Source organism: Lissotriton vulgaris, chromosome 4_1, assembly GCF_964263255.1.
Source record: "Lissotriton vulgaris chromosome 4_1, aLisVul1.2, whole genome shotgun sequence".
Taxonomy (NCBI): domain Eukaryota; kingdom Metazoa; phylum Chordata; class Amphibia; order Caudata; family Salamandridae; genus Lissotriton; species Lissotriton vulgaris.
In genome coordinates this window covers 205,857,719-205,885,662 of record NC_141691.1, presented here as the reverse complement: position 1 = coordinate 205,885,662, position 27,944 = coordinate 205,857,719, and the positions used below count along the sequence as shown (strand labels likewise).

The following is a 27,944-nucleotide window of genomic DNA, read 5'->3' as shown; positions in this document are numbered from 1 at the left end:
AGAGGGACACGTCATGTACGTAACTGTGAACCCCGGTTAAAGTTAACGAAAGCCTCAGCTCCACAAAATGGATGCTGCCACCACAGACACGAGTCTGACCTCCTGCTGCTGGGAGTCCTTCCAGCGAGGAGCACTTGGACAAAGGGTTTCCTGTCGAGGGCGGTGTTCGCACCGTCCCAGACAGGGTTTGTGTATTCTGGGTAGGTAGGGCTTTTGCGAGAAGGTGACTGCGGAGTGGCACCCCGGTGCTCACTACGCATCTGCCGGTTAGAACCAGTTCCAGGGGCGACAGCCCTGGCCTGGGGAAAGTCCGGCAGGGGAGAGGGGTGTAACTACCCCCCTTCCTGGTCCCACCCTTAGGGCAGGACCTAGTCATGTACCCACCCCTTTCTTTAGAATAAAGGCCGGAGCGGGGACCCTTCCAAATTAGATCATCTTTGAATCAAGAATACTTTCTACGAAAGGACTTCAAGACTCTTCTCAAGATTTCTCCCTTGTGGCTAAGGAGTAGTCACCCCGCATCAGCGGGCACCATCTAAGAACTCTGCGGTTTGCTGTAAGTCCTTCCTCAAGGAATCCGACGGCCCAGCTCGACGAGAACCGGCTTCCCTGGCACCTCTGACCTCTACCCACGTCATCAGCTCAGCTGTGATTTGTGGGTGCGACGAGACCTCGAGGGACCGGCCATCATCAGAACCTGCACGCTCTTAAAAACCAGCACGACCATCGAGGTAACTCTCTGGTGAGTGCTCTGGGGTCCGAGAAGCCCCGACCCTGAGCCGCTCCAGCACCGAAGTGCAGTCTCCCAGCATCTCCACGATCTGCGTGGGGCCCTTCTGCTCGCTGCTCAGCACGTTGTCTGGTCACTTGCCGCTGGCTTGTGCCCTTCTGTGACGACATCCGAGAATCAACACTGCCGGTCTGGTTGCTCCAGACTGGCCCTTGCTTCCATCTTTTTGAGAAGCACCCCGGACCCTCCTGGTCCACTCAAGACGCCGACAGCGACATCCGTCGTGGGACAGCTCGCACCTCCACCGTGGTCGCCGACAACGCCTCCGGGTCCGTGAGACTGCAGAGCCTAGCGTCGCCCACTCACCTGGTCGAGGTGACGGCCAACTGGTGCCTTCCTGGTACCCTCTGACTACTGGCTAGTAGTACGAACTTGGTCCCCTCTGCTTTCAGGTTTCTTCAATCTCCGATCCAGGCTTGGATCACTACGAACTATTCATCACTGGTCGCCGGCCAGCAACTCCTTTTCTTCCGGCTCCTGGCTCGTCAGCGAAGACCCCGACGCCTGTAAGACTTGCAGCCGCAGCCCTCGTGGCTAGGTAACTCGGCATTTCGGTGCCTGCATAGCCTCCTTACTCTAGGGTCCCGAGTCCCTCGCTTCCGACTTGCCTTAACCTTTCCGTGTCCCCGGACACTTGTTTTAAACTGTGCACTTGAAGTATTTGCTAAAGAGATTTGGTTTGTGCTTAGTACCCTGTCCTCATAAAGAGTACAGGGCTGTTGTGATTCTTAATAAATATACTGTTTATTTTCATAACACTTGTGTGGTGTCCTTTCACTGGGTGTTCAAGGGGTACATGTGTGGTAAACAGCTGGCTTAACACGCCCTCTCGAGTCTTTAGCCTTAGACTGCTCGTATCCACGCTACTAGGATAGCTGGTCTATAGGTTGACTTACAACCAAACACCATAAGGGTCGTTGGAACGATACATAGCGGTCGCTAGAATCGCGAACGTTGCATATCGGGCCAACTTCTCACACAATGCACCCCACTGCCACCCTCCGCACCTGGACCGCAGTGACCACCGAAGACACAGCCCGCACGATGAACACCATCCACTCCGGATCTCCGACTGACCCCTGCCCCCACCACGTCTTCAACAAGGCCGACTCCACCATCGCACCCCAACTCCGAGACGTCATCAACACCTCCTTCGACACCGCCACCTTCCCGGAGAGCTGGAAGCATGCCGAGCTCAGCGCCCTACTGAAGAAACCAACAGCGGACCCCACCGACCTCAAAAACTTCCGCCCCATCTCGCTCCGCCCTTTTCCGGCCAAAGTCATCGAGAAGATCGCCAACAGACAGCTTGCCGCCTTCCTCGAGACGAATGGATCCCTCGACCCCTCGCAGTCCGGTTTCAGAGCCAACCACAGCACCGAGACTGCCCTCATCGCAGCCACCGACGACATCCGAGCCCTTCTCGACAACGGGGAAACAACAGCACTCATCCTCCTGGACCTCTCCGACGCATTCGACACTGTCTGCCACCGCACCCTAGTCCAACGACTCAGCAACACCGGCATCCAAGAGAAGGCATTGAAGTGGATCATCTCGTTCCTCGCTGGAAGAACACAGAGAGTCCGCCTCCCCCCGTTTCGTTCCGAGGCCACCGAAGTCATCTGCGGCGTCCCGCAAGGATCATCACTCAGTCCGACCCTCTTCAACGTCTACATGAGACCTCTTGCAGCCATCGCACGCCAACACAACCTCAACATCATCTCTTACGTCGATGACACCCAGCTGATCCTCTCCCTCACCAGAGACCCCGACACCGCCAGACCCAGCCTCCACGAAGGGATGAAAGACGTCGCCGAGTGGATGAAGAACAGCCGCTTGAAACTGAACTCAGACAAGACGGAAGTCCTCATCCTAGGACCATCACCCTCCGCCTGGGACGACTCCTGGTGTCCCCCAGCCCTGGCACCGCCCCCAAGCCGACAGACCACGCAAGCAACCTAGGCTTCATCCTGGACTCCTCCCTCTCGATGACTAGACAAGTCAACGCCGTCTCCTCTTCATGCTTTCACACCCTCCGCAAGATCTTCCGATGGATCCTGATCGAAACCAGGAAGGCCCTCGTCACCATCCGGCTGGACTACGGAAACACCCTCTACGCCGGAACCACAGCCAAGCTACAGAAAATACTACAACGCATCCAGAACGCCTCCGCCCGACTCATCCTGGACATCCCTCGACCCAGCCACATCTCCGGCCACCTGAGGAACCTGCACTGGCTCCCCGTCGTCAAGAGGATCACGTTAAAGCTCCTCAACCACGCACACAAGTCTCTCCACAACCAGGGCCCCAAGTACCTCAACGACCGCCTAACCTTCCACACGCCCACCCGCCAGCTATGGTCCACTAGCCTCGCCCTCGCCGCCGTACCACGCATCCGAAGAGCCACCGCCGGAGGCAGATCCTTCTCCTACCTGGCGGCCAAGACATGGAACTCCCTCCCCATCCACCTTCGGCTGACCCAGGACCACCTCGCCTTCAGGAGACAACTCGAGACCTGACTGTTCGAGCAGTAGCGGCCCTCCTCCCCCAAGCGCCTTGAGACCCTTCCGGGTGAGTAGCGCGCTATTTAAGTGTTATGATTGATTGATCAGGCTCCTAACTCTGTCCTCCCTAAGTCAGAAATTTCAGAATTACTGGGAGATAAAAATAATCCTTGGTACGCCCCTCACCTACGTTAGCCTAAACAGACGTAAAAAATGTGAAAGACAATGGAGAAAAGATTTTTCTGCTTTGAGCAGAATTAAATATCGAGAAGCCATTAAAATATATAAAAAGGAAATAAAAAATGCACACGTTCTTTACTACCAGGGAGAGATTCTCGCGGCGGGATCTTCGGGCAATATATTTAAAATTGCTAAAAATCTTCTGTCTCCTGCCACATCCACTCTTGTTTCAGAGAATGTCCAGCTACGATAAGTGCAAATTGCTGATTTTTTCAATGAGAAGTTATATAACTATCCCCTTTGTTACTGTCTCTCAAAGGTTGGTATCAAGTGATGGAGCTGATCCCCCCCCCCACCCCCCACCACCCCTCCAGTCCACAGCTTGAATTCTTAACTCTTTTGGATCTTGAGACCTTAGATGGGCTGCTTAAAGAACTTAAATTGGGTTCTCCTCTAGACACTGCGCGCCCCCCCCCCAGTGTTCTTCAAAAAGTCTCTGTAGTGTCACCTGTTATACGTGATTGTATAAATTCTTCATTTAAAACTGGGATTGTGCCATCGCAATGGAAACATGCCAGAGTTAAAGCTCTTCTTAAAAAACCTAACCTTGATCCAGATAACTGGGGAAACAACCGCCCAATTTCCTTGCTTCCAGGGGTTAGTAAATTTGCGTAAAAACATACAAACCTCAATTTTATCCGCATTCTTGGAAAATAATAAACGGTTACAAGCCACACAGACTGGTTTTAGACCCCAACAAGGAACAGAAACAGCCATGCTGGCGGCAGTAGAAGAAATCAGGAAGACACTGGACGGTGGAGGCTGCGCCGTCCTTATCTTGTTGGACCTCAGCGCAGCCTTCAATACCGTCAATCACCTCTTGATACAAAGACTGAGGGCTGCTGGAGTGACTGAGCCGACACTTAGGTGGCTACAGTCCTTCCTTCAGGAGAGGGTATATTCGGTTTTTGAAGGAGATTTCTCTTCGAAAGCTATTTCCTCTACTTGTGGGATCCCCCAGGGATCTACCCTGAGCCCCACGATGTTCAATGTTTATATGAGTTTGATGGCAGAAACAGTATTCCCATTTGGGGTACAGGTCGTATCTTATGCCGACGAAACTCAATTGATTGTCTCCTTAAAACAGTCTAACCGATATGACCCGGACCTGGCTACTTGTCTTCAGAAACTCTCGGGATGGACGAGAAGCTCCTTCTTGAAGCTTAACGGAGCTAAAACCGAGCTCATGCATTTGGGAAACGTGCTCCTGTAAACATTGACCATCTGTGGCCTAATTGTTTGGGTTCCCCCCCTGGTCCCAAAAAATCGAGTCAAGAGTTTAGGAGTATGGATTGACTCCAATCTAGATTTTGGAGATCAATCCAGTACAGTGGCAGTACATTGCTACGGATTGCTTAGAAGGTTTAGAAAGCTACTTCCTATGCTCCCGTTACCAGCAAGACGATTATTGGTACAGGCCATTGTATTGTCTCGGCTCGATTATGCTAGTGCGCTATATATGGGAGCCCCCTCGGCTACCATTAACAAATTGTACAGAATTGTGCAGCACGTATGCTAATGAATGCCCCCAAACGCACGTCTGCTAGGCAAGTCCTGTCCTCTCTTCATTGGCTTCCTGTCCAGCAAAGAGTACACTTTAAAGCTCTCTGTATTATTCATAAATCTTAAGCAGGAAAGGGCTCGCTCTTGATTTGTACTTGGAGTCAACGGTATGTACCCAATAGGACTCTTAGGTTAGGTGAAAAAGGTCTACTGTGTGTGCCGAAAATCCAACATGTGCAAAGTGGAGGGCGATTGTTTTCAAACAATGGTCCGAGGTTCTGGAACAGTATTCCATTGTACATACGCTCGGAAACTGACCATCTTAAGTTTAGAAAACTTGTGAAAACTTTCCTCTTTCAGTAGTTGCCTCATGGAACACAGGGTGTCTTAGCGCTGGGATGCCCTTGGGTAAACACGCGCTCTACAAATGTTCCTTCATTCATTTACACTGCGCTAGATGACTGAAGAATCTCCCTTGGAGTAAAGAAGTTACTCCCCTGCTAAGCAGGCATCAAAGACGCATCTGACCAGTTTGCAACTCCGAAGCTCCTGAGGACTCAAAAGACTTTTGCAACACAGGAGGTGGGGTTCCAAGCGTCCCCGAGGTCGATCAGTATGCTCAGCAAACCTGAGACCCGTATCCCTTGTGGGGACCGTGCAACTCGAACCCCTGGGCACAGTGTCTATATGCAGAAGCATCTGCTTTCCTGTGACAACTCAAGCTGTGCCTTGGGCAACTTGTAGTCCAGACCCAGAGCATTGATTCCACCTAAGATTACCGGCCTACACTCCACGAGTGTTCCGAGGGCTAGTATTTTGTGATTACTCTCTAGGTCCCTTCGCGATCCCTGGTCGGTTGGCCTGTGGGTCCCTATGAAGGCAACTTTAACTTTCAGTGGGTTTTCTTGGTTGCTCCAGACGTGCCCTCACTTTCCATCGGTTGGGGAGTCCCCAGGACCTTACTGGTCCCCACCGAAACATCTTTTCTCTCACCGCGTGGGTTGCAGTTGCCAAGGCTTGTTGTGTTCAATCCAGACATTGACCGCCCAGCACTCTACATCCTTTGTGGACAGCTTGCCTCCGGACTTTGGTCGTTCTCAAGGTCTCCTGGTACCCATGGCTGCAGAGTCCAGCATCACCTCTTCTCACCTGAAGCATCCGACATCAGTGGGCATTTGTCTACAGAGCCCCTGGTCACTGGCAAGTGACCCAGACTCTGTCCTCTCTGCTTTCAGGTTCTTCTCATCCCCGATCCAGGCTTGGATCCAACCGGACTCTTTTCCTCTTCGTGGCAGCAGCACTTTGCAGCATCACGCTACTGAAAACAACAAAGATTTCCGACATCATTTAACACCTATGCACCCGGCTTCCCTGGGTTAGGTAACACTAGTACTCCGGTGCTCACATGGGTGCTGGGCTTAGAACCTTCTAAGTTTGAAATGGTTTGCTCAAAGTCCTCTCCTAAGTGTCCTTAAACTTTAAATTCCAACCGCGACTTTCCCATAGAGTTGTACGGAGTTTTCAGCTGAATTCTCACACTGCACGCGTCCCTGTGAGTCCCCTGTGTCACTACCTTGGGTAGTTCCTTGGGGTCCGAGTGATTCTACATGCTCTAGGCACTGTCTCTAGTCAAGTTGTTGTTGTTATATCACTTTCTTAGTATATGGTTTGGTCTCCCCCTGGAGCCCACTGTGTATTGTGCGATTCAATGTTGTTCTAGTGAATTAATATTGTGTACTTTGTGCTCTTAATCTCGAAAAAAGATTAGTAGAGAGTGTTTAGTAATATATACCTATTTTAATAAAACACCTGTGTGGTTCTCCTTTCATTTGGTCATTCAGGAGGTTATAGACTGGTAAAACAAGCTGCTTTACATTCCTTTAAGACTTTGCCTGAAGGCTGCTCTCCATAGCTACCACTAGGATAGATTTCATACAGGATTGTCTTTAACCTAATCATCAATAAGGGTAGTTTGGACTGGTATAAGGTGCCCACTATAACTAGTGGTCAGCATATACCAGGCCAACTTCTCGCACCAATGACTGACACTGAGTCGACCGATGCCACCTTCCGACGCACAGGGATACTGCTGACGAAAAACGTTCCTGATCTAGTCTGACGCCCGGGGGTAATTCTAAGGTAAGTAATCTATAAATAACTGTTTGTTTAAGATAGATGTTCTATGGACAGTGTAGGAGGAGAGGTATGTCAGAGTTTTGGGGTGGTGGCAGCTCCTTTGGGAGAGCCACCCTTACCCTCTGCCTCTGGAGTTGTTCGTCCTGTAGGAACATCTAACGTAAACCCTAGAAGAGTACTTCTGTGTCTGCGGACAATGATAGGTTGTAGAGGTTTCTGCGGAGGTGGGCTCAGAGACTCCACGAAAAGGAGTGCAGCTATAGGTCCGGTGATTAACTGGTGTTTGAAGAGCGCCAATTGCCTTTGCCATACCCTAATCCTTTTTAAAAAAATTTCAGCATCCGGTCAACTTTGGGCTCGAATAGATGCGGACTGTCGAACGGCAAGTTGAAGACATTTTGCTGGACTTCTGGCTTAAATCCAGAGATACAGACACGAGCATGTCTACACAGAAGGACACTGGAGTCCGTTCACCTCGCAGCAGTGTGCATGATATCTAGAGCACCGAGTATGGTGGTATTAGAGATCTGCATTCCCTCAGCAATGATCTGATAACCCCTTTTGCTATGCTCCTTTCACATGTTGGAGGAGCTGCTCCATCTCATTCCAGTCAGCACAGCCATACCTAGAGAGGAGGCCGACAGAACTGCCAATCTGCCAGCGGTTAGCCGCCTGCACATCCCCCCTTTTTCCCGCTGCATCAAAGCGTTTAGTTTCCTTGTATGGTGAAGAAGCATCATTAGTAGTTTGAGAGTTAACACTCTTACAGGCAGTAGCAATTACCAGGAAGTCAGGCGGGAGTTGCCCCGTATGTGGAATGGATCGGTAAGGCATGCCTTATATTTCTTGTCCACCCTGGGCCTATTAAGCATGGCATAAACGGGGTCCTGAAAGAGCAGGGGTTTGACAGAGCATGCCATCGAGCATGGGGAGGGGACTGGGTTAAGCGTTGAATGGAGAAAATGGTTTTAAAAAGGAAGTCTTACTCCAAAGGCTCAGTATGAATATCGACCTTATAGCCCTACTAATCAGCTCATGGTATGAGGTGGAATCATTTGGGGGATTGACGTGCAGGGTACAAATCTGGATCAGTATTACCTGGTGGGTCAGAATTGTAAGAATTGAAAAGATTCCTCTGTGGAGGTGTATCGAAGGTATCCCCATTACCCTGGGTCTGAGTGAGGAGACCCCCTGAGGTGTCTGAGGATGAGGGTCGTCGGGGGAGGTGAGTGGGGAAGGTGAGTGCTGTGGAGAGTGGCAATGTGGAGAAAAGGCCAAAGGGCGTGTAGCCCTGTCCACCTTTTTGTGCTGTTTTGGAGGAGGTGGCAGGTGTAGGAAGGTACCTCCTGACCATGGTTGCCCCCAACTTTTTGCCCTGTGTTTTAGCTGGTTTCTGACATAGTCGACCTGGGACCCTGCCAATCAGGACCCCAGGCCTACTGCTCTCTCTGTAAAATGGATTCCATGTACCTTAGGTACATTTCCAATTGGTACTGGGCCACCTTATCAGACCCTGTCACTCAGGGCATAGGTGTACCCAGGGCCTACCAGGGGCTGAAGCATGTATTATGCCACCCATAGCTGGCCTCCTAAATCTGACACAACTGGCTGCATGACAGCTGGGGCAAAGTCGTGTAATCACCCTTTGCTGTAGATATAGTATACCTATATCTAACCCTAAAAAATGGACACACAGATTCCTATCAGTCACTCCTATGGCAGGCCTTAACAATCCTGAAGGCAGAGTGCATGGAATCGTGTGAAATGGTGCTCTGGCATGAGCTGAGCCCGTTTGCAGCTTGCGGAACCAAGTCCTAATAGCTGTTCCATGATAACGCATACCATATACTCTTAAGTGCATTATAATCCTCGCGGTTATATGCTATCTCTGGTATTGCTTTATCAAAACATGTCGAGTAAGGTGTCATACAAATTGGAATACTAACCCCTCGCCAATTCTGGGGTTAGCATTCCACCCTTCTAGAGGGACACGACATGTATGTAACTGTGAACCCCGGTTAAAGTTAAACGAAGCCTTAGCTCCACAAAATGGATGCTGCCACCACAGACACGAGTCTGACCTCCTGCTGCTGGGAGTCCTTCCAGCGAGGAGAGCTTGGACAAAGGGTTTCCTGTCCGGGGCGGTGCTAGCACCATCCCAGACAGGGTTTTGTGTATCCTGGGTAGGCAGGGCTTTACAGGAAGGTGACTGCTGAGTGGCACCCCGGTGCTCACTACGCATAGGCCGGTCAGAACCAGTTCCAGGGGCACACCAGCCCTTGGCCTGGGGAAAGTCCGGCATGGGAGAGGGGTGTAACCACCCCCCTCCTAGTCCCACCCATAGGCAGGACCTAGTCACCGGGTCAGCCCCTTTTCCTAGTATAAAGTTAGGAGCGGGCCCCCTTCCAAATTAGATCATCTTTGAAATCAAGACACGACTTTCTGCGAAAGGACTTCAAGATTTCTTCTTCAAGATTCTCCCTTGTGACTAAGGAGTAGTCACCCTGCATCCGCAGGCACCATCTTTAGAACACTGCGGTCTGCTGCAAGTCCTGCCTCAGGAATCCGACGACACAGCTCGACGAGACCCGGCTTCCCTGGCACCTCTGACCTCTACTCACCTCTACAGCCAAGCTGAGAACCGGGAGTGTGACGAGACCTCGAGGGACCGGCTATCGCCAAGACTGCACGACTTCTTTACAGCACGCCCGCCGAGTGACCCTCTGGTGAGTGCTTTGGGGTCAGAGAAGCCCCGACCCTGAGCAGCTCCAGCACCGAAGTCCAGCCTCCCAGCATCTCCACGATCTGCGTGGGGCCCTTCTGCTTTTTGCTGCTCACCGCGTTGTTTGGCTACTAGCCCGCTGGCTTGTGGCCTTCTGAACGACGCCCGATGACATTACCGCTGCTGGTCTGGTTGCTCCAGACTGGCCCTTGCTCCCTTCCAAGAGAGGAGCACCCCGGACCCTCCTGGTCCACTCCAGACGCCATTTTAGGTCCACCGCGTGGGCTTGAATTAGCCAAGGCTTTGCTGCCCAATCCTGGGTCCAGCGACGCCGACAGCTTCATCCATCGTGGGACAGCTCGCTCCTCCATCCTGGTCGCCGACAACGCCTCCTGGTCCGTGAGATCTGCAGAGCCCAGCGTCGCCCACTCACCTAGTCGAGGTGACTACCATCCGGTGCCCTCCTGGTGCCACCTGATTACTGGCTAGTAGTCACAAACTTGGTCCCCTCTGCTTTCAGGTATCGTCCATCTTCAAGATCCAGGCTTGGATCACTTCGAACTCTTCACTGGTCGCCTGCCAGCATCTTTCTTCCAGGCTCCTGGTCCGTCTACGAGGATTCCCGACGTCTTTTGAGACCTATGCAGCTGCAGCCCCTGGGCTAGGTAACTTCGGCATTTCGGTGCCCCAGCATAGCCTCACTATCCAAGGGTCAGAATCCACTTTTGTTTTCCTCCTACCAGGCCGGGTTCGCCCGAGAACACTAACTTTGCCTTTACTAGCTACCATAGACTTTGTCCCGCATCACGCGTGAGAGTGCACACTCTGCACCCGAGTCCCCTGGGCCTTCTAGAAGTAATCTAACGATTCTATAGTCAAGTCCTAGCGATTCCAAAGCCTATTAGTACTGTACTTACCTGCTAGTAGGTTCGTATTCCACTTTGAGTATATGGTTTTCCGTGCCTCTCGGGCATTTGTATATACTGTGCTAACTTAAGTATTTTCGTAAGAGTTTTGTTTTGTGCTTAGTACCCTGTCCTCATAAAGAGTACAGGGCTGTTGTGATTCTAATAAATACACTGTTTATTTTCATAACACTTGTGTGGTGTCCTTTCACTTGGTGTTCAAGGGGTATATGTGTGGTATAACAGCTGGCTTAACACGCCCTCTCGAGTCTTTAGCCTTAGACTGCTCGTATCCATGCTACTAGGATAGCTGGTCTATAAGGTTGACTTACAACCAATCATCAATAAGGGTTGTTGGACTGATACATAGTGATCACTAGAATAGTGAGCACTGGATATCAGGCCACCTTCTCACAGCAGGTCCAAAGCTTCTTCGAAGGATAGCTGATGCCTAGAGAGTTGTGCGCCAGACCCCGAAGGGCGGTCTAGAATAAAAGCTGTATGGGAGTGAATGAATAGATGTATTTGTCTGATGTTGATTTTCTGTTGAAGCTTATGAAGGATCGGTGTGACAAAGCCTGTGTCGAGGCCAGGCTTTGATGTCAGTGCTGAGGTTCTCATTCCGATGCAGATTTCGATGCTTAAAGTGTACGCTATGAAGGGCTGGTCAGTGCAGAGGTGGGCGCGCTTGGCACAGAGAATGGTGGCCTTGACAGTTTCTTCTGCGCCAAGCCGAAACTGGGTGTTTCGTCCAAAGGTGGGTGCCAACCATGGCCTGAAGGCAGAAGTGTCCTGGCAGCCGGTCTCTGAGGTTCCAGAGCGGCAGGACGATCTTTGTGCTGGGTCTTCGACATGCAAGCAATAGGGTGGGGAAGGAAAGTGTGTACTCACAGCAGGTTGCACCAGAGGCAAGCCTTTGATCTCCATTTTGGAACCGGAGCTGTCAGAGGGAGTGATATCCCCTTTATTTTCTGCAGAACGTTAAAGGCGATGTCCTTCCAAGACACTTTGGACGAAAAAGTCAGTGTGCCATTTCAGCTACTATGCGACATCTCGAGGCGCCGAGCCAGAAAGTCACAGAGGGTCTTCTTGGAGCGGAAGGAGCAGCAGGGCTCACAGGCAACCTCACTATTTTTGGGAGACAGACACAAATTACAGACCTGATGGAGGTTGGTCTGAGGGTTTTTTGTGTGGCAGCAATAACAGTAATGAAATAGCGTCTTTCCATCACCATCAAGACATTCTGAAGATGTGCAGACAGGAGACGTAAGGAGGCCCAGAAGGCCTACATGCGCAGAGTTTGACCAGAAAGTCATCCGGTTAAGTTTAAGCAGTCACCCTTCCACCTTCTTGTGTTTCCTCTTTGATGATTTCGACCACAAAGATGATCAGTCTATGGACTGACCTAGAGAGCAGAAGCAATCCGCATCTCAACCTAGAGAAGGAGTTGTACTTACCAAAGGTCCAGGACTTCTTTTGATGTTCGGCGATGTACGGCTTCACTTTGCAGTCCAAGTTCACTTTAGGGGCCATTAGGTCACATATCGTCAGATTGGGAGTCCGGCAACAAGCCTAAATGCCAAAAGCACACCTCGCATGTTTAAGTCATCGACCTGTATTTTCTGCAGTCAGAGCATGGTTTGAAACTTTAGTTTTAGGTGGGAACATTATTCTGTTGCACAGGGGATTTTAATAGCAAAATCATCAATAACCAGCAAAACTGGTAGCAGAACCTTTGCTAGCGGTCTAAAGAGAAAAAAGAAAGTCAGCACATGAGTGGCTTGGCTCTGTCACTACTGGGGCAAAACAAGGTCAACAAGGAGTCGCAAGCACTACTTTTACCAATTTATATGATTATACTGAAAAACCAGCAGTGGCAGTGTTTCACAACAGAGTTTCTCTGAATTGCAGAGATTGAAGAAAAAAAATGGATGACTTCCGGCATACGTCATCATTTTACCAATTTATATGGTAAGTAAAATTCACAATCATTGCTTTAGGTATTAAAAAGAGGTTCACCGCATCAGAATGTCCTCACCACCTTATAGTGGGAGCCAGTGCCTGAATATAGTTTCTGTCAAGATGGAAGTGATATGGATCACATTGTGTTGGCCATGATAGTTACTAAAATACTGACTGTCTCTAACGCTACTAAAGCCTGCTTTAGATCCTGGTGCTAGCAATGTTCTATTCAAGGAAATTGCTGCCTTTGAGGCTGAAATGCACCATCTCACTTTAGAACAATAGTGTTACATTCTCACGGAAGGAAGCTCATTTAACCTCTTCTCCTGCACTCTGTTTGTTGGACTCGGATTCTCAAGATGGATTGTTGTAAAGGATAATCTCTGTTTTATCCCTCCTCTATGCTTTTCAATCAAAATTAACAGACTAACATGTTCACTTCTCAAATTCCATATTCAATTATACTAATATACTAAGCAAATAACTGAATAACATATCTACTACTCAAATTACTTCATATTTATACTATACTAATTTTAAACACAAATCCTTTATGGGTTCTGGAGTGGCGTGCTACTCGCCAGAAAAGCTTTTTAACACCCATCAGGGGTAACAAATGCTATAATGAATGCTAATCTTTCTTACCCTTTTATCCCTCCGCTATCCTTCTCACTCCAAGTAACAAACAAATATCCACCACTGAAATGACCTCATATTTCACCATATTAATTCATCACTAATCCTTTATAGGCTTCCGGAATAGCGTGCGTCAACAAGCGATAAATAAATACAAACCTTTGTCCTCCTCTATCCTTCTGCTATCATTCCAAATCCAAATAACTGACTAACCTATTCACCACTTACAATGTACTTGCATGTTTCACTATACTAATTCAACACTATGGGTCCTGGAGTAGCGTGCTACCCGCCAAAAAAATCTTCGACGCCTCGTCCGGGGTAGTAAGCGCTATATAAATGCAATTACAATACCTGAAGACACATGGTAGCACACGTGAAAAAAGTCCAGATCCAATCTGATACTTGGGTATATTCTATAAGAGAGGAATCTGCTGTTAGAAAGGAATTATACTAAAAGCACAAGTTACTTACCTTTGGTAACAATATATCTGTAAAAACATTAATAGTGATAGATTCCTTTCCTCAGAATTATGCTCAGGCATCAGACTAGATCCATAAAGTTTTCATTGGCAGTACCCCTGCACATCGGAAGGTGGTGTAGTGCGGTTCCGCGAACGTCGTCGTGATCGCCAAGATGACGTCTTGGCAGCTACTTAGATGCCGCACTTACACGCTGACGTCAGTTCTGCACACAACTTTCCACTCCAGGAATGCAGAGCCATGCAAGATACGGACAACTGGTGCCTTGAAACTAGGGCACTGAAAGGGAGGACCTTAACCCTAGAAATCAGTTCACAGAACAGGGAGGATGGTTGGGGCGGTAAGGAATCTATCACTACTAATGTTTCTTACAGATGTATTGTTACCAAAGGTAAGTAACTTGTGTATCTGAAAGAAACATGCAGTGAAAGATTCTTTACCTTAGAATAGATACCCCAGCAATACCTGCGAACCAAGATCACACCAGAAAGTCCTGGAGAACAGAAGGGACAAAGAAGCTGACTCTCCGGACTTGGCTGTACGGGCAGTAATGCTTGGTAAACGTGTGCACCGAAGCCCACGTAGCTTCCTGACAGATGTCATATAAGGGAACTCCCCATCTTAAAGCAGTAGTGGCTGCCATCGCCCTGGTAAAATGGGCACATAGCTCCACTGGAGGCTCCTTTTTAGCCAAAGGAGAACAAGCATTTATGCACAGAATGACCCACAGAGAGATGGTTCGCTTGTGCACAACCCAACTTTTCTTGGCACCCACATGGCCAACAAAGAGCTGGCCATCCACCCGGAACTGTTGAGTGCGGTTCAGGTAGAATGAGAGCACACGTTTAGGTCCAGACGGTGGAGTAGCTCTTCCTCTTTCGAGGGATGTGGAGGCGGAAAGAAAGTGGGCAAAGTGATGGTCTGCCCGATGTGAAAAGCAGTGACAACCTTTGGCAGAAAAGATGGACAAGTCCTTAGAACAACTTTGTCCGGATGGACAGAGAGAAAAGGAGGTTTAGGAAAAAGAGCCTGGAGCTCACTCACTCTTCTGGAAGAGGTGATGGCAACCAGGAAAGCAGTCTTTAAAGTGAAGACGAAGAGGACAGTTGTGAAGTGGCTCAAAGGGAGCAAACATCAGATATGTCAGAACCAGGTTCACGTCCCACTGAGGCAATATGAAAGGAATAGGAGTAAAAAGAGGAGTAATGCCTTTTAAGAATCTACTCACAACAGGGCACTTGAAAAGGTAACGCTGACCTGAAATCAGTAAAAAGGCTGAAATGGCCAAGAGATAGCCCTTGATAGTGCCCAGAGCAGGGCCCTGCTGGGCCAAAGAAAGTAATAACAAAAGAACCTCAAAGAGGGGCAGAATGGGGATCCACAGCCTTTGCCCTGCACCATGCCACAAACGTATGCCACCTGCAGGCGTATACCGTCTTAGTGGAGGGCAGCCTGGCCGCCAAGATTAGATTACAAACTCCGGGAGGCAGGTCAAAAGACGTCACCTGCCAATATCCACGCAAGGAGGTGGAGGCAGGACAGGTTCGGGTGGAGGACCTCCCCCCTGGTGCTGTGACAGAAAATCCCCCCGAAGAGGCAGTCGGATCGGGGGATCGATGGCCGAGAGCTCGGGATACCATACTCTTCGAGCCCAGTCCAGAGCCACAAGAATGACTTGGGCTCGGTTGCGCTTGATCTTCTTCCGCACTCTGGGTAGAAGTGGTATAGGCGAAAAGGTGTACAGTAGACCGCAACTCCACTCGCCACAAAAAGCGTCACCTAGCGAGTGCCGCCTTGAAAATTCTAATGGGCAGAATTGATGACATTGCGCGTTCTCTTTGGTGGAGAATAGGTCTAACCAAGGCTCTCCCCACTGCTGAAAGAGACCTTGTGCCACCTCCGAGTTCAGACGCCATTCTTGATACTTCATGCACAGGAGGCTGAGTTGGTCTGCCCTGGCGTTCAGAGAACCTGCCAGGTGTTGAACCACCAGGGAAATGCCCTGGTGTTCCATCCAAGTCCAGAGGCCTAGAGCCTCCTGACATAGGGTCCAGTACCCCAACCCACCCTGTTTGTTGCATTACCACATGGAAGTGGTGTTGTCCGTGAACACCTGCACCCCTCTTCATCAGAGAGAGGGAAGGAATGCCGTCAGTGCAAGCCGGATCGCCTGCAGCTCAAAAAGGTTGATGTGGAGCTCATACTCCGCCGGAGACCAAAGGCCTCTGATCTCCCCCTCTCCCATATGGCCGCACCATCCCAGGAGGGACACGTCTGTCACAACGGTGTGCTCCGGATGGGGAAGGAGAGGGATCTGCCATTGACCCAATCGCGATCCGTGAGCCACCACAGCAATTGTTGTGCAGTGCCCTCCGAGACCTGGACATGATCGGACAGGTAGCCCTGATGCAGCGCCCACTGGAACTTCAGGTCCCACTGCAGAGCCCGCATATGCGATCTGGCATGATCCACTAGCAGGATGCAGGAGGCCCTCAGGTCCAGGAGCCGGAGGGTCATCCTGACCGAAACCCGGGATGGAGGCTGAAAGATCGGAATCATAGTCTGAATATCCCGGACTCACTGCTCGGGAGGATAAACCCGAAACTGCGCTGAGTCCAGAACCGCTCAGATGAAGAGGAGCTTCTGAGAGGGAATCAGGTGCGACTTTGGCACATTGATGGAGAACCCCAGCAAATGCAGGAGGTCGGCCCTAGTTTGGAGGTGGGTGACGACTGCCTGGGGCAAGCCCGCCTTCAACAACCAGTCATCATGATAGGGGAAGACTGGAGCCCCTGATCTGCGCAGATGAGCTGCGACCACCGCCATCATTTTCGTGAACACCCGAGGGTCGCTTGTAAGGCCGAAAGGGGAGCACAGTAAACTGAAAGTGCTTGTGGCCTACCGTGAACCGCTGGTAATGCTGGTGGACCAGCAGGACGGGGATGTGGAAATATGCATCCTGCACGTCCAACGCTACCATCCAGTCTCCAGGGTCGAGGGCAGACCAGACCTGAGCTAGCGTCAACATCTTGAACTTCTCCTTCCAGAGGAAGTGGTTGACGTTCCGGAGGTCCAGCATAGGACGCAAGCCCTTGTCCTTCTTGGGGAACAGAAAGTAGTGGGAATAACAACCACAACCTACTTCTGGCCCAGGAACACGCTTGAAGGCCACCTTGGCCAAGAGGGGCGTGACTTCCTGCTGAAGAAGCGCAAGGTGGTCTCCCGACATGCGGTGGTATGGAGGTGGCATGCCTGGAGGGGTAGTCTCGAAGGGGAGTTAGTATCCCCTTCAGACTATTTGCAGCACCATCCTGTCTGAGGTGATGTTGTGGCAGTGGGGGAGATGGTGGTGAATCCTGCTGCTCACTGGCGTCTGATGGGCCTGAAAGTTCGAACTAGGAAGGCTTGGAAGTGGATGCTGCGGCGGGAGGTGGACTGACCCGCCCGTTGGCCCCCAGTACCGCCTCAGCGGTTCCATCGTCCGCACGGATGTTGTTGCGCAGGCCTGTGGCTCTGAAATGAGCGTGTTTGGGGCACCCCTTCTGAGGCCACGAAAGGAGCAAAAAGCATAAGGCGGAGGAGGGCGAGTGGCCGACAGGCCCAAGGACTTGGCCGTAGCCCGTGAGTTCTCCAAGCGCTCCAACCCCCTATCTCCCTTTTTGTCGAAAAAGCGAATGCCAACAAAGGTCGTGTCAAACAGAGTGTTCTGGACATCCCCTCAGAAGCCAGTTGCGCTCATCCAGGCGATGCGCCAAAGCGCCACCATCATGGGAATTGCCCTGCCCAGAGAGTCGGCGGTATCAAGCCCACAACGAATTGTGAACTTAGCTGCGCGTCTCCCAGCTACAATAGCTTGGGAGAGTACTGTGCGTGCCTCCTAAGGACAGTTGGGCAGCACCTGTGCACCCGTGTCTCAAACAGATTAGGAATTACGGCCCAAGAGGCATGCAGTGTTCACCGACCACAGCCCTAAGGTGGCAGACGAAAACAGCTCTTGCCATGCTCCTCCAGCTTCTGGGATTCCTATCGGAGGTGCGTAAGGGAACACACTCTAGGAAGCAGAGGCTTGGACAACCAAGCTCTCAGGAGTGGGGTGTTGGGAGAGAAACAGGTGGTCGCCCGGAGCGACCATGCATCGGGCCACGTTCCTGTCCACAGGAGCCCCTGTGTTGGGCCTGGACCAAGTGCCCAAAAGAACATCTGAAAGTGGGTCATTAAGAGGCTGCAAGGGCTCCTAAGAGGTTGCCGCCGGGTGAAGCACTTCTGTCAGGAGGTTACTCCTGACGGCCACAGTAGGGAGCTCGAGGTGGAGGGCCTAGGCCGCCCTACGCAAAACCACTGGATAATAGTCTCCCTCCTCCGTAGTCACAGTAGGAGGAGACAGCATGCCAAGGTCAGGTGAGGTGTCAAGACCACTAGCATCGCCAAGTCCTGTGCCCAGTACAGATCATAGTCACACTGTTGTGTGAGAGGGTCCGCAGACCACTACCAGTCCTCCACTTCCTTCGAAGTCTGCAAAACAGGCTGAAAATAAGGAGGTCTGACATAGGGGTAAAAAGGCCCCATCGGCGTCAGAATCAGTGTCGAGTGACGCCGATCCAGCAGCGTGTCGGGGACGGGGCTGAAACTGAGGCAGATGTCGGCGGTAGCAACGGAAGACGACACCGGTGGAGGTGTTATGAGGTCAACCGGTATTGCCCGGGATCCGAGCCCGTATCCAGTCGGGCCCGTCGGCGCCCCGGTGGGGCCAGACGGGCCAAAAAGTCTGGCCATGGCAGCAAGAAACTCTTGCACCTGAGCAGGCATCACCAACGGACCCGGAGAGGGCAGATAGGCCGGCGGCGACGTCACAGGTTCTGCCGGAGACGAGGGGGTGGTACCACCCGTACCCTAAGCCGTGACGGGCGATGGGAAGTCAAAGAGCGACGACGCTTCTTCAACTTCTTCTTGGAATGCTTCGACTTACCTGACCCCGAGTGCGCAGACTTAGATCCAGAGGAACAATGGTGACGGCTCCGCGACCGGTCTCTCGACCTCCCGCGGGACCTTGAGCGGTGAGGAGCCAACTGCCAGACTTCAAGCAACTTTCGGGACTGCTCCCGCTTGGCCTGGCAGTCAGGACACGACTTGGAGTCGTGGTCGGTCCCCAGGCAGTAGAGACACATGCGGTGTGGGTCCATCACTGACATGCGGCGACAGTCCCCACAGTTCCTAAAGCCAGGCATCCCTACGACACCAGGAGTCGATCAATTCAAAAGAATTGAGACAAAAGGCCTCGAAAAAAGTGACTGGGGTACTTGCTCTTATCGGCTCTGCGCTTGCTGGTGCAGAAAAAGAAATAACTGAAGTCAGTGCGTGAGGGCGTCGTCTAAGTAGCTGCCACAACGTCATTCCGGCGATCACAACAACTACGACGGGCACGGAGCCGCACAACGCCACCTTCTGACGCGCAGGGGTACTGCTGAAGAAAACTTTCCGGATCCAGTCTGACGCCTGGGGGGGAATTCTAAGGTAAGGAATCTATCACTACGTGTTTCTTTCAGATCTGATTGGCTGGAGAGTCTAGGCCCAGCAAGCATGACATGTCAGAGCTATTTTTTGAGTGTTCCAGGGTGCAGGATGTCCTAAGCAAAAACTGTGCTAAACGCCATAGTTCAACTTTGATGATGACGCTTGTACTACCAAGCTCTAAGGAGAAGGATGCATTGACCCGTCAATTGACATTGACAGATACATGGTCTCGGAAGGTGAAAACCTATGATGCTGTGTGATCTACCTGTGAACTGCCATGCCAGAGAAGGGCTTCTCCCAGGTCACCATTACCAGCTCCAGTCAAGCCTTGTTAAGAGGAGTACAGTTTCTGGGGCAATCAAGATGAATGCCGCAGAGCTGTTGGTAACATAATTTGCAATCAGTAGGAACAATTCAAGAAGGGTTACTTCAAACATAGCACCCAGTCAAGAGACTAGCAGGAAGGATGGAACAGTGACCACTTTTGAGCATCCTTAGTGGCATTTTCCCAAAAATATCTTGGCTCGTAAAGATAGCCTTCGGGTGTACATATAAGCGTTTGAAGGCGAATGGGTCATGGTTAGAAACAAAATACCACATGCAGATGTTGTGAGTATCCAATAAGAACATGTTTTCACAATGCAATCAACAAAGTTTAAATACGGAGACCTCAGAAGTTAAAATTTAACCAAGTTTCTGTTGGGTTTGTGGAGGAATTTGATCAGTGGATTTTGAAGAAGAAACCTGTACACACGTTTGTCAGGCAGGTAAAACAGGAACAGCACAAAACGTAGTTGAATGTCCACAATTCATGAATGGATGAAGCCATGACTGGAGGCATGTGGTGTCACCTGTGGAGCTGGAGAGCTACTGCCACAGTGAAAGTTTTGCAGACCCAGTCTAATGCCAGGATGATATGGTTAAGGCGAAGAATCAGTAGGAAGCCATAGATTTGGTTGGTGCTGTAGTCAAAAGCAACAGCGGCTGATGTTAAAGGCAGATGTGATCAAAACGAACAAGTTACTTACCTTCGGTAACGATATATCTGTAAGAAACATTAGTTAGTGTTAGATTCCTTACCTTAGAATATCCTCAGGCGTCAGTCTGGATCCGGAAACTTTTGCGTAGCAGTACCCCTGCGCGTCGGTAGGCGTCGTCTGCAGGCGTCCCCTGCGGCTCCGCGTCCGTCGTCGGCGTCGTGCGCCGTGATGACGTCGCTGGAGTACATAGACGCCGCCTCCGCGCGCTGACGTCAGTTCTTTGCACACAGCTTTTCCGCGCCAGGAGACGCAGAGCCATGAGAGAACCAACACTGGTGCCATGTACAAACTAGGGCCCTGAAAGGGATGACCTTAACCCTAGGTATCAGTTCGCAGAACGGGGAGGATGGGTGGGTTCGGTAAGGAATCTAACACTAACTAATGTTTCTTACAGATATATCGTTACCGAAGGTAAGTAACTTGTTCATCTGAAAGAAACACGTTAGTGTTAGATTCCTTACCTTAGAATACATACCCCAGCAATACCAACCCCGGTGGTGGGTCTGCGAACCAATACAAAACTACACCAGAAAGTCCTGGAGGACAGAACGGCCAAAGAAGCCATCCCTCCGGACTTGACTGTCCAGGCAGTAGTGCCTCGCAAAGGTGTGCAGCGAGGCCCACGTAGCCGCTTGGCAAATGTCCTGCAAGGGGACTCCCCGGCCCAGGGCAGTAGTAGCCGCCGTGGCCCGAGTGGAATGGGCCCTCAGCCCAACAGGAGGCTCCTTCCGAGCCAAAGAGTAGCACGCTTTGATGCAGAGGACGACCCATCGAGAGATGGTTCGTTTACAAACCGCCCGTCCCTTCTTCGCACCCACGTAGCCAACAAACAGTTGGTCATCCACCCGGAACTGGCGTGTGCGATCCATGTAGAATGAAAGCGCACGTTTTGGGTCCAGACGGTGGAGCCGCTCTTCATCCTTTGAAGGATGCGGAGGCGGGAAGAAGGAAGGGAGGGTGATGGACTGCCCGATGTGAAAGGCCGAAACAACCTTGGGCAGGAAAGAAGGTCTAGTCCTCAGAACCACCTTGTCAGGATGAATGGACAGGAAAGGAGGTTGGACAGAAAGAGCCTGGAGCTCACTCACTCTCCTGGCAGAGGTGATGGCAACCAGGAAAGCCGTCTTTAAAGTCAGGAGACGGAGAGGACAAGAATGAAGGGGCTCAAAGGGAGCACACATCAGGAAGGTCAGAACCAGGTTCAAATCCCACTGAGGCATCACAAACGGAACAGGTGGAAACATGTGAGTGATGCCTTTTAAGAACCGAGTTACAATCGGGGATTTGAACAAAGAAGGCTGATCAGGAAGCCTCAAAAAGGCTGAAAGGGCAGAAAGGTAGCCCTTGATAGTGCCCAGAGCAGAGCCCTGCTGGGCAAGAGAAAGAAGAAACAGAAGAACCTCCGAAAGAGGGGCAGAGAGAGGATCCACAGCCTTTGCTGTGCACCATGCCACAAATCTGTTCCACCGACAGGCGTATACCGACTTAGTGGAGGGACGCCTGGCTGCCAGAATAACATCACAGACTTCAGGAGGCAAGTCAAATGGCCTCAACTGCCGCCGCTCAATCTCCAAGCATGGAGGTGGAGACTGGACAGGTTCGGGTGAAGGACCGTCCCCTGCTGCTGCGACAGAAGGTCCTCCTGAAGAGGCAGGCGGCTCGGGGGACCGACTGACATGCTGAGTAGATCGGGATACCAGTACCTTCGAGCCCAGTCCGGAGCCACAAGGATAACTTGGGCCCGGTCGCGCCTGATCTTCTTCAGCACTCTGGGCAGAAGTGGTATAGGCGGAAAGGCGTATAACAGACCGCAACTCCACTCGTGCCGAAAGGCGTCGCCGTGCGAGTGCCGTCTTGGAAACTCCAACGCGCAGAACTGATGACATTGCGCGTTCTCTTCTGTGGCGGATAGATCTAACCAAGGCTCTCCCCATTGCCGAAAGATGCCTTGCGCCACGTCCGAGTTCAGACGCCATTCGTGATCCATCGAGCACCGACGGCTGAGTTCGTCCGCCCTGGCTTTCAGAGAACCTGCCAGGTGTTGAACCGTCAGAGTCACGCCCTGACGTTCCAGCCATTGCCAGAGGCGCAGAGCCTCCTGGCAAAGGGTCCACGACCCCACTCCGCCCTGTTTGTTGCAGTACCACATGGCGGTGGTGTTGTCGGTGAACACCTGCACTACACTCCCGTTGACAAAGGGGAGGAATGCCTTCAGTGCCAGACGAATCGCCCGCAGCTCCAACAGATTGATATGGAGCCGGGACTCCGCCGGAGACCAGATGCCTCTGATCTCTGCCTCCCCCAAGTGGCCACCCCAGCCCAGGAGGGACGCGTCCGTCACGACAACGTGCTCCGGTTGGGGAAGGGAGAGGGACTTGCCCCTGACCCAATCGCGGTCCGTAAGCCACCACTGCAGTTGTCTCGCAGTGCCCTCCGAGATCAAGACGTGGTCGGACAAGTTGCCCTGATGCTGGGCCCACTGAAACTTCAGGTCCCACTGCAGAGCCCGCATCCGCCACCTGGCGTGATGCACCAGAAGGATGCAGGAAGCCATCAGTCCCAGCAGCCGCAGCGTCAACCTGACCGAGACTCGGGATAGCGGCTGAAAGATGGGAATCAAAGCCTGAATATCCCGAACCCGCCGTTCCGGAGGATAAACCCGAAACTGCGCCGAGTCCAGAACCGCTCCGATGAAAAGGAGCTTTTGAGAGGGACACAGGTGTGATTTCGGCACGTTGATGGAGAACCCCAGGTCGTGCAAGAGGTCTGCCGTCATCTGAAGGTGGTGGACGACTGTCTGGGGCGAGCCCGCCTTCAACAACCAGTCGTCTAGGTAGGGGAAGACTGAAACCCCTAACCTGCGCAGATGGGCTGCGACCACCGCCATCACCTTTGTGAACACCCGTGGGGCGCTGGTAAGGCCGAAGGGGAGCACGATAAACTGAAAGTGCTCCTGGCCTACCGTGAACCGCAGGTAACGCCGGTGGGCCGGCAGGACGGGGATGTGAAAATAGGCGTCCTGCAAGTCCAACGCTACCATCCAGTCTTGCGGGTCTAGAGCAGCCAAGACCTGAGCCAACGTCAACATCTTGAACTTCTCCTTCCGGAGGAAGCCGTTGACGTTCCTTAGATCCAAGATAGGACGTAGGCCCCCCTTGTCCTTCTTGGGCACCAGAAAGTAGTGGGAATAACAACCACGCCCTACTTCTGGCCCAGGAACGCGCTCGATGGCCCCCTTGGCCAAGAGGGCCGTAACTTCCTCCTGCAGAAGTGTCAAGTGGTCCCCCGACACACGGTGGTTCTGCGGTGGCATGGCTGGAGGAGAGGTCTCGAAGGGGAGGGAGTAGCCCCTTCGGACAATTTGCAGCACCCACCTGTCCGAAGTGATTGTGCGCCAGTGAGCGTGGTGATGGCGAACCCTGCCACCCACTGGCGTCACATGGGGCCGAAAGCACGGACTAGGAGGATTTTGGGGTAGATGCTGCGGGGGAGGGTGTGGTCTGACCCCGCCGTTGTCCCCGACCGCCACCACGGCGGTTTCCACGGCCGCCACCGCGTTGAAAGGATTGTTGCGGCGCGTGGCTGGCAGCACGTGTGGGGGCGCCCCTTCCTTGGCCACGAAAGGGGCGAAACGAACCCGGTTGCTGACGCTGGGTCGAGAGACCCAAGGACTTGGCCGTGACCCTGGAGTCCTTGAAGCGTTCCAGCGCGTGGTCCGCCTTGTCACCGAACAGGTGACAGCCATCAAACGGCATGTCCATCAGGGTATTCTGGACATCAGCCGAAAAATTGGCGGATCTCAGCCAGGCGTGGCGACGAATCGCCACCGTCGTAGACATAGCTCTGCCCAGCGAGTCGGTCGTATCAAGACCACACCGAATTGAATATTTCGCTGCATCTCGGCCCTCAGCCACAGCCTGACCGAGTTTTGCCCGCACCTCCATGGGGCATTCTGGCAGCAGCTCCGCGACCGTATCCCACACAGAGTGGGTGTAGCGGCCCAAGAGGCAGGCGGTGTTGAAAGACCGCAGGCCCAAACTAATGGACGAGAAGACCTTTTTGCCAAACTGGTCATACCTCTTGGATTCCCGGTCGGGCGGGGCCGACGGGAATGCGGACTGGGAGGTCGAGGCCTGGATCACCAGACTCTCAGGAGTGGGGTGGGTAGACAGGTACTTGGGGTCGTCCGGACAAGGACGGTGGCGCCTGGCCACGTTCCGATCAACAGGCGCACCTGAAGCGGGCCTGGACCACGTGCCCAACAGAACGTCTGACAAGGCTTCATTAAACGGCAGCAGTGGCTCCAGTGGGCATGACTGCGGTTTGAAGACCTCGGTGAGGATGTTAGGCCTCACGGCCGCGACGGGGAGCTCAAGGTTTAAGGCCTTGGCAGCCCTCATCAGCACCACAGAATAGGCAGCTCCCTCCACCGATGCCACGGAAGGAGGAGAGATCAAACCAGGGTTAGGAGAGTCGTCCAAACCACTGGCATCCCCCAAGTCACCTGTCCAGTCCGGGTCATACTGGCACTCGCGAGCCAGAGGGTCCTCGGACCCCTCCCAACCTTCACCGTACTCCTCATCCTCTCCGTATTCGGAGTCAATGATGAAGACCGGCTCCTCGGGGTTCATGGGCCCCATCGGCGCCCGGACCGGCGTCGGAGAAGGCAAGGGGATGGCGCCGCCTGGAGCCGGCGCCGGAACCCCACCGCCGGCCGGAACCGGCAGTGGAGAACCGGCGCCGCGCGGGGGCGGCGTCGGGGGCAACCCCGATGGCAACGGCGCCGGGGAGGCCGGAAGACCAGCCGGCGCCGATCCCGAAGGCCCTTGCGGCGCCGGGGTCCGAGCCGTCGGCGGCGCCGGGGCCGGAGCACCCGACGGCGCCGAGGCAGGGACACCCGAACCGCCAGGGCCCCCAGACGGCAGCACTGGGCCCGAAGGCACCGTAGGCCCCGTCGGAGAAGCGAGCGCCCTCATGGCCATGAGGAACGCCTCGATCTCCTCAGGTGTCGCGCCATGCCCAGGGACCGGAGGGTATGAGGCAGGCCGCGCCGGCGACTCTCGCGGAGCCGCGGGGTTGGGGTCACCCCAGCCCCCGGCCGCATCGCGCGAGCGTCGGGGGGGGTCGGGGGTACGATGACGACGCCCCGACTTCTTGTGCTTCCTACCTGACGAGCCTGACGAGTGGTGTCGACTTCCGGAACGCTCGGCGCGGCTCCGCGACCGCTCCCTCGAACGCTCTCTCGACCTCCGGCCGGACCGGGACCGCTCCCGGTCCCGACGTGGGGCCGACACCCGGAGCTCCAGTAGCTTGCGGGACCGCTCCCGCCTAGCCTTGTTGGTAAGGGCCCGGCAGTCGACACAGGAGTCCACGTCGTGGTCGGGGCCCAGACACCGGAGACAGAGGCGGTGATGGTCTGTGACCGACATCGTGCGCTCACAGTCATCGCAATTCTTAAACCCAGGCATCCTATCAGGCACAATAGAGAAAAAACAATCGAAAAAACTTGGTCAAAGACCGGAGTACTGCTCTTCAGATCTGCGTCCACTGGCGCGGAAAAAAGAAGAACTGACGTCAGCGCGCGGAGGCGGCGTCTATGTACTCCAGCGACGTCATCACGGCGCACGACGCCGACGACGGACGCGGAGCCGCAGGGGACGCCTGCAGACGACGCCTACCGACGCGCAGGGGTACTGCTACGCAAAAGTTTCCGGATCCAGACTGACGCCTGGGGATATTCTAAGGTAAGGAATCTAACACTAACGTGTTTCTTTCAGATCAGTGACATCTAGGGAATATGCTTCAGGTAGCATAGCAGAAGTGACCATGTAAGAAAAAAGCCTGGTCATGAACTTTTACAACAAGGCCATTTAAAAAGAAAAAAATCATTACAGGAAACCTGTTCATATTAACCTATACAAATCCTCAAAAGAAAATATTTCAAGGCCAAAAAGATATCATAAGGTTTGATTTTCCTTTACCGATGCTTTACCCATTTGTGTAGATTACCTGTAATCTGTTGTTAACTTAAATCCCCCCTGACAAAATGAGAGCAGGATTGATTGCCCTTGTATTCTGCTACCATAGGTTAGTGACTTTCAAAAGTACCTGGCAATATGCAAGGCAGGTCTCACAGCTGTGACTGAGTCCCTGATGGTAATTCTTAATGACCTTGGGCATTAGGCAACTGACTTCAGATGACTACTTTTTCACATAGGCCGAAGCTAGGCTTCAGTAGGGACAGTTCATTGAAGTAAAAGTCAAAGAAAAACATGCCATACTGTAACAAGGACCAGATCCTACTGTTTAATGATGATGGGTGGAGTGTTGAACATTGCAAGCACTCACCCCCAGTCAACTGATTTGGGTTTAATTTATCATCATTCTTCAGCTCACTCCGCCACCCCAGTTCAGACATGGCCATATGCAAATCAGTCTTACCCTGTGCCTCATGGGAACAGTCTAGCCCGAACTGCCAATACTTATGGGTATCATATAATAACAGGTCATTAAAATTAGGCAATGCCTGAACTAATTAACACTTTTTAGAAACAATTCATATTTTCAAAATTAATTCTGGATCGTGTTCCTAACCAAAAAGTAGTCATCTGAAGTCAGCAAGAGATTCTTGAAAAAGAAACATGCAATCATTTTAGTATTAAGAAGGAAGGGCCATTATCTCTGCTAGGGAACGGGGTTCTGTAAAGAGGGCTTCTAGAACAAGGGCAAAAGATACAGTTGTGAATATAATTCACTATGTTAGAGTAGTCCAGTTGTTGAGACAAGTCAGATAAACATTATGCAGACATATAATACCCTAAAAAGAAGTTCAAGGACACAGACACATGAAACATGGGTGGGTTGAGGCAGGTTAATTCACCAACTACTATTGTGATATAAATTCCAATTCTGTAGTGAGAATAAACAAAAAGTTAAATCTTAACCAGTTCAAATGAGACTCTGTTTTAATACTCATACCTTTTCATAGATAGCTCTATCACTATGCCACCGCGTCACAGTCTCAAGCATACAGCACAGAAATCGTCCATATCGGCTTGATTCATTTTCAGTACAACTTGCCACTGTGTAAATTATGTCAGAGAAAACCTGAAAAGACGCAAGTAAATTGGACTTTTTGAAAATTTAAATATAATTTGTGCAAAGACAGAATGCAATGTCAGCTGTATCCAAGCCATGCACGATACATGAACATGCTTACATGCTTTTAAGTCATAACGATTGTCTCAAATTAGATTTGTCATCTGTACCACCAGATTAAATACCACGTGCAACATTGAGATGTCATTACATGAGTTTTTGTCTACTTGATTGAAAAGTTATGTAGGATGAGCGTCAATAAAGGCAAACTGTTGTCATGGAAAGAACTTGTTTTGCAGCGGTTACAGCGATGAAGGCATGTCTGTACAGCTCCTCAAACAATATTTCATTTGTAACAATTTCTAACAACTAACGAACAAGTTACTTACCTTCGGTAACGCTTTTTCTGGTGGA

At 51.9% G+C, this 27,944-nt stretch overlaps 1 protein-coding gene across 2 annotated transcripts in view; it reads right to left on the bottom strand.

Annotated features, from left to right (window-relative positions):
- THOC2 (THO complex subunit 2) overlaps positions 1 to 27,944 on the bottom strand; it is a 1,289,207-nt gene that overhangs the window by 443,874 nt on the left and 817,389 nt on the right. For both annotated transcript variants that reach the window (XM_086918507.1, XM_086918508.1), the window contains exon 25: positions 27,411 to 27,539. In XM_086918507.1, the coding sequence (XP_086774633.1) occupies positions 27,411 to 27,539 (129 nt within the window). The remainder of the gene's footprint in view (positions 1 to 27,410; positions 27,540 to 27,944) is intronic.